Source organism: Prionailurus viverrinus, chromosome X (assembly GCF_022837055.1).
Source record: "Prionailurus viverrinus isolate Anna chromosome X, UM_Priviv_1.0, whole genome shotgun sequence".
Lineage (NCBI taxonomy): Eukaryota > Metazoa > Chordata > Mammalia > Carnivora > Felidae > Prionailurus > Prionailurus viverrinus.
The window spans coordinates 50,829,743-50,836,821 of NC_062579.1; the positions used below are offsets into that span (position 1 = coordinate 50,829,743).

The 7,079-nt window shown below is 45.8% G+C and overlaps 1 protein-coding gene across 2 annotated transcripts; it reads right to left on the reverse strand.

Annotated features, from left to right (window-relative positions):
- Nucleotides 1-208: 208 nt before the first annotated feature.
- On the reverse strand, nucleotides 209-4,845 carry PJA1 (praja ring finger ubiquitin ligase 1). 2 transcript variants are annotated; one of them, XM_047844828.1, is made up of 2 exons: nucleotides 4,717-4,845; nucleotides 209-2,777 (listed from the first exon to the last, which is right to left on the reverse strand). In XM_047844828.1, exon 2 carries the CDS (start codon nucleotides 2,545-2,547, stop codon nucleotides 643-645), a length of 1,905 nt encoding a protein of 634 aa, XP_047700784.1. In that variant the 5' UTR covers nucleotides 2,548-2,777; nucleotides 4,717-4,845; the 3' UTR covers nucleotides 209-642. The 2 variants fall into 2 exon arrangements, with proteins under 2 accessions (XP_047700784.1, XP_047700785.1); XM_047844829.1 differs by having other exon boundaries at nucleotides 209-2,449; nucleotides 4,717-4,839.
- Between the last annotated feature and the right edge of the window lie 2,234 nt (nucleotides 4,846-7,079).

Genomic DNA, 7,079 nt, shown 5'->3' on the forward strand with positions numbered 1-7,079 from the left:
TAATTTTTTTCCACTGTTGGAGTCAGCATTTCCAATGACCTTCCAGCTTTTCTACTTTTGGGAGCACCAAAAAAAAAAAAAAAAAAAAAGGAAAAAGAAAAAAGAAGACCCCACCAAACCCTATTTTTGATGCAAGTTCAATGGACTGATTATAAAGTCACTTAGTACCACCATTTTAGACAAAACCAAACAATTCCACTATACCATGTAAAACCAAAAGAAGAACTTTAATGAGCTTTTACGGCACTGCAATTACAGGAACATTAACCCATAACATGCAACAGAAATGATGATGCCTTCTGGACATATTTAACAGATCAACTTGACATTACAATTAACAGCAACATATTCTACTGAAGACAAATGCAACTTATTTCCACTCGGGTTAGAAAATGTATGTTTTTACTGCAATCTCAAGTAGCATTTAGAATGTTTAGTTTTGCTTTTCTAACCTCTAAGAGACAATAGGATTTTTAATGCAATCGCACACAACCATTTTCACATTGGAAAGAATCACAAGGAATCAACAGGTGTAGATTAATGAACTGATTGGTTTCATTTCAATTGTTAATTTTGAGAGGGCTCCTGCAGTATTGTGGATTTCAGATGGGGAAAATCAACCGACAAAGAAGAGCCCTGGCCTTAGAGTGGGGGAGGGAACATGCAGCGGCACACGGGGCAGGTGCCTGACTTCTGAAGCCAGATGGACACGCACGGCTTGTGGAAATAGTGGTGGCATGGAAGCTCAGTTGCCACCTCCCCCTTCACATATTCACTACAGCAGATGGGGCAACACATTTCCTGCCCCACTGCACTGTGATCTTCAGTGACCAGGATCTCGGGAAGAGTGTCGATGCTCTCCTTGCTCGCAGGTGGATTGGCCACCTCCACGTCCACTGCGAGAGACTCTAAGTGCGCGAGGGCTGTTTCCATCGCCTGGGCCAGGCGTTCTTCAAGTGCCATGTATGTGAGAAATTGAGGATCCACATAGGAAATGGCTTCAGCCACCCCCAACCCATCTGCAAACCCGTCAAAGAGGCTCCAATCCACTTCTAAGTCTTCGCTCACGCTGGAATCATCTTCAAGGTTGTTGTTTCCATCCAGCATGAATACTCCTGGCTGCAGAAACTCCTGACCAGAATCGTTATCCCCCTCGCTGCTGGTCTCATTTTCATTGTACTGGAGCCAAGGAACCTCTCCTTCTTCTGGGGATGCCTGCTCCTCTTCTTGAAGAGGTGGTCCCCGAACTTCTTCAAGTTCATTGCTGCTACTGCTGTTCGCACTGGCACTAGCACTGGGGCTGGCACCAGCACTGGAATTCACTCTGACTTGATCAGGTTCATGCTCTTCTTTCCCTGGCAGAGTCTCCCAGCTTTCGCCACTGGATGACAGATTTTGCTCTCGGCCTCGATACTTCCGACGCAGAGCAGCAGTCCACTCTTTGTCACTGTCAGAGTCTTCCTCATAGTATTTGTAGTAATCATCGCTGTACGTCCAGAAGTCAGGGTCGGCCATGGTTCGTCGTCGTCTTGGCACCTTTTCCGGCTTCACTTGGTCATTCCTGGCATCCCTCTTCTCCTCAGGGTACTTTGGCTCAGAGAAGCCACTTAAACTCTCGACTCTGCCTCTTCTGCCTCGGCCATTGGCATGGCCTTCATCAGCATTGGCAGAATCCCTCCACCTGGAAGTACTGTGTGGCATATCATCATCATCATCAGTATCAAAAAATATCTTTGGCTTCACGCAGTTTGGACTTGCCAGATTTCTGATTTTGGGCCTCACCACTGGCTCCTCCGCACTCTTTGGGGTGTTTTCCCCACCACCACAAATACTCACAGGAGCCCTGATGGGACGTGCAGGTAAATTCTGCTCCCGTCTCTCCCTCTCCAGGCTGTCACCAGTGGTTGCCACCTTGCCTTCAGCGGACGTCTGAGGAGCCATGCTATTTGGCTGCAGGAACTCTGCTCTGCTAGCAGAGCGTCTCACCACAGGGGCTGGGTCTACCTTGTCAAGCTCCTCTCTCACATCACAGTTAAAGCTAGAGAACTGTGGGGGCACCCCAGCCAAAGACCTTGCCCCTTTCTCTGGGTCATACGGCTTCTCATCTTTAAACTTGCCAGTTTTCCCTCTAACTGGCACTCGGTCAACAGGCCCAGCCCCCTCCTCCTCACTATCATCTGCCCCGAAAGAGTCAACGTGTCCATAAGCCATTCCTCTTCTGCTACCCGAGGCCCTGTACTCTCTCGGTGGGTACCTGGAGTAGTCCTCATTATCAACATTCAGGCTGGTTCCCGAGCTCTCACTGTCTTCCCAACTACGACGAGTGGTGGAAAATGGTGACCGGCTCCTCTTGGTGGTTTGACTGGGGGCTGATCTGTGCATTGGGACTTCGGATGTCGTCTTTCTCTGGCTGGAAATCCTTTCCTGGTGGCTCATGGATGGCCTGAAACTGACATAAGCATGCCTTCTTCCATATCTCCTGCCTGTATTGGACTGATACCCTCCTGATGGCTTGGGCCATACAGGCTTGCTAGATTCCTGACCCATTGCTCTGACTTTTAGGAGGGTTTCCAATACAGCTGGGGCTCGAGTGGAAAGGCTCCTGCTCCCTGAACAAGCTTTGGAGATGGGAAAGTCAAATCAGTTCAGAATAAAGGAGCAGGGAGATCTATTTTCACTTCAGCAGGCAGGTAACAGAAAGAATAAGGGGCCTTTAAAATTAGTTTCACTTTCTTCTAAGGCCTGAAGTAGCATTCCAGTGACTGTCAGGTGTAGACCTGGAACACATTTTTAATGTTGGCAAAATGATTACAAGACTGGGTTTATAGGAAAGCCAGACCCAGGGGAGAATCTGACAGAAGATGGGTGGGGGGGGGGGGACTGGATGCTAGCAAGGTGGGTAAAGTCCTGTGGAATTATGCCAACATGGAAGAGGAAAGATTGCTGCGGTTATTTTATAGGGTGTCTGCGTTTTTCTGAGCCCTGCAGACATACAGGAGAAATGCAAATGGAAATAGGGTAAAAAATATAGATCACCACATGTTCAAGAGTGCCTACGTGTCTGTCAGGAGGAGAAGGGCAGGTGGAAGGGGGGACCAGCAATCATGCAATGAAGAGATGTCTGTGTTTGTAGGGGGGACAGGACAGATGTATTGGGAAGAGGCATTAGTGTCAGACAGAATGAGACCCATTCCAGATGTGGGTATAAAAATGACAGGTGTGCGTAGGGTGGCTTCAGAGGAGAGGGATGTGTAAGTGTGAGAGAAAGAGAATGTGTGTGCACGGTTGTGTGTGCAGCGGCTGAAACTCTGGAGGGACGTGTGTTCCTGTGTCAGTGGCAGGCAAGAAAGGGTATGGTGGCCCTAGATATGGGTGTCCATGATCTGTGTGTGTGTTCGTCAAAATGGGAGGCAACAATGGAGAAATGTCAGTGTGAGCAAATGCATCCATGGGAGGGACAGCACAGGACAGGGATGTGCGGGTGGCTGGTGGGTGGAATGGGGGCCAGCAATGAAAGAAATATGTATATTCATGAATGTGGCTAGCAGGGAGGGGGGATAGCATCCCTGGAGAAGGATTTATGTGAGTGTGAGTGCGAGTGTGTCCACTGCAGGAACCAGCGAAGGAGAGCTGTCTATGCACCTATGTAGCAGACAGGGAGGAGGGCTGGGAGCATTTGTGAGGGCTGTGTGAATAAGAGTGTGTGGGTGCATATGTATGTAAGTGGCATATGAAAGAGGATCCAGCAATCAAAGGATATCCTTATGTGCGTATGTGGCAGGCAGGGTATAAGGTAGCCCCAAAAGTGGTGTGTGTGTGTGTGTGTGTGTGTGTGTGCTTGCTAGAGCACACAGAGGCAGAAGCAGGAGGGGGCTGCTTCTGGAGGTGTGTATGTGGCAGGCAGTGAGAAGCAGGGAAAGGCATTGGAGGGTGTGACAGTGTGCAAGAGGGTGTGTATGTGTGTGTGTCCATGCATGCAAGGGGAAGGGGATGTGCCAGAACCTTGAGTATGGGGGGAGGCAGGGAGAGAACTGCAATGGAAGGGTTTTGTGTGTGTATGTCTGTGTATGCGTGTATGTATGTATGCTTGCGTGCATGTGTATGTGCGTGTGTGCATGTGTGTGTATGTCCTGCCCACACACGCGACACACACAGAGGGGGAGGGGGCCGCAATGTCATAATGAGGGACAGGAGAACATTATCAGCTCAAACAGCATATCCAAACCAATGTGCCAGGGAAAGGGAAAAAAAGAAAAGGGCATGTGGGGGGGTCTCATTTTCCCTGAAAATAATTTGTTTTTCTGACAATTATTTTCCTGGCAACAATATATTTACCTAAAAATCTTAACGTTTTACCATTCAGCAAACAGCAAAATGGGGGAAGAAAGGCCACGGAGTGTTCTGCAAAGGGACCCAGAAGGGAGGAAGGAGGAGAGGGCCCCGACCACCCCTCCCCTCTCAAACAGCAATCAAAGCCATTCGAGTAGGGGCCGCGCCACATGATAGGGGCTGGGGGACGGAGATGGAGCCCCCAAATAGGTCGGTGGACACAGGCCTCACTCTGCAGTCAGGTCCTGCGTCCGCCCCACCCCTTCCCGAGGGGCAAGCCTGAAAATCTGTTCGCTAGAGGTCCCTTAGATCCTCGCCCCCGTGCCCGGCCACTTGCCCCACCGCCACGTCTGGATGAACTGAGGAAATAAACAGCCTTTCACTCACCCAGTCCTGACACCCGCACGCTCTCAGTAGGGGCAGAGCTCTCGGACCTCCGACCGCCACGACCGCCAGAGAGGCTGCTCCTGCTCTCCAGCTCCTCCCCCGCCAGACAGCAGCTGGGCGGGCAGCGACTGCGGCGGAGGAAGTGATTGTGGCGTCGGCTGGGGCCCGCCCCCTTGATGTGGCGGGGGCGGCAGCTGCTCTCGACAAATCAGGGTGGGCCCGAAAGCATTATTTCATTTTAAATGATGAAATCGTCAAGGATACGGAAAAGGACAGCGAAAAATGTAACCAACAGCCAGCTGTAACAAATGTTAAACATTTAACCATATTCCCTTCTGTTCTTTTTTTTTTTTTCATGAAATGAAATCTACAAATTCTTTCTGATTAATTCCCATGTAACAGTAATTATAATAATATATCAAATCCTATGTTGCATGTTATGGTTTGTACTAGAAGTATTAAAAATGTGAAACTATATCTACGGCTGCAATTTTTTAAAACCTGGTAGTTGAAGCAATTGAACTGTTTATGGTAGAATTTGTTGCTAATTGTTTATGGTAGAATTTGTTGTTAATTACAAAATCAAGCCTCTCTATCCAAAAGAAATGATCAGTCATGAAGCACAATACGGGTTCACCATCTGGTAATTGCATTGCAGTTTAAAAATATCATAGCCATACCTTTTGGATTTGTACAGTTTACTGAACTCTGAACTACTTTTTTAAATTGCACTTTACAATGCATCATTAATATTTACATCTAATGTAAAGACTCCCCATGTTCACAACAATAGCAAAGTTTTGTTCTTGGAAATAAAATGCATCATAGAAGAATGAGAAATATTACGGGCAGCAACATAATACAAATAGGATGTATGTGTAACCTTCAAGCCACTAAACAATATGTAGAACAAAGAGGAAAACCCAGTCTATCAAAGGGCAGAAGTGGGGTGGCAGGCAACAAGAAAGGGTATTTAAAAGCAAAATACCAAAGGGCAGGAATAAATCCAAATATATCAGTATGTAGTATGGGTTAATGCCTATAAAAAAAGCAAATTCTCATTTTAAGTATTTTGAAGGAAGAAAGAAAGGAAAGGAAGGAGGGGAAGAAGGCATTTTAAAAAGAAGAAAATGAGGACGAAAAAAGGCAAGAGACATGTAGCAATGTTAATATCAGAATATAATCAAGAACTCAAAGTAAAAAACATTAAAGAGAACAGAATGGGTTGTTTCATTCACGGAGAAGATGTAGTCAGTAAACTCTATATTCATTTCAAAGTATATGAGGCAAATATGTTAGAAATATGAAGACAGATCACAAAGTTTGCAAGCATAGTGGGAGACTTAGCCAGACTTGTTATGGTGTAAATGGATCAAATAGACTGCAAAATAAATAAGGGTACAGACAGATTGAACAACACAGTTAGTAAGGCTAATCTAATGTACGTGTAGTTTTTGTACTCAAGAAAGGATGGGCTGTATATTTTATTTCAAATTTGAAATATTTCATATATACAGAAAAGTAGAGTATAAAATGCACATTTGCATGTACGGGTCATACAGATTGGGCAAATTTTATTTTCTTCAGATCCTCAGATCTGAACTGATAACTTTTTATCATTATGTAATTCCCACATTTATCCCTGATAATGTTTCACGTTCTGAATCCGCTTTCTTTGAAATTAACATAGCTACTCCAGATTTCTTTTTATTAATGATAATGTATATATCTTTCTCTATCCATTTACTTTTAATCTATCTGTGTCTTTATATTTAAAATGTGTTTGGGGGCACCTGGGTGCCTCAGTTGGTTAAGCAGCCAACTCTTGATTTCATGATCAAGCCCTGCGTCAGGCTCTGCACTGAGTGTGGAGCCTGCTTGTGATTCTCTCTCCCTCTCTTTCTCCCCTCTTCTGCTTGCACTCAATAAATAAATAAATAAATAAATAAATAAATAAATAAATAAAATGAGTTTCTTATAAACAACATACACTAGGGTCTTTTTTTAATGTTTCTTTATTTATTTTGAGAGAGAGAGAGAGAGAGAGAGACCATGTGCAAGCAGGGGAGGGGCAAAGAAAGAGGGAAAGGGAGAGAGAATCCCAAGCAGGCTCCACACAGGGCTCGATTTCACAAACCATGAGATCATGACCTGAGCCAATATCAAGAGTCAGATGCTTGAGGCACTGGGGTGGCCTCTTGATTTCATCTCAGGCCATGATCTCACAGTGGGTGAGATCAAGCCCAGTGTTGGGCTCTGTGCTGACAGTGTGGAGCCTGCTTGGGATTCTCTCTTTCCCTCTCTCTCTCCCTCTCTCTCTCTCAAAATAAATTTTAAAAAAGAGTCAGATGCTTAACTGAGCC

Excerpts from the sequence above, each read along its gene's own strand:
- PJA1 (XM_047844828.1), bottom strand. The coding sequence starts at position 2,547 with ATGGGTCAGGAATCTAGCAAGCCTGTATGGCCCAAGCCATCAGGAGGG.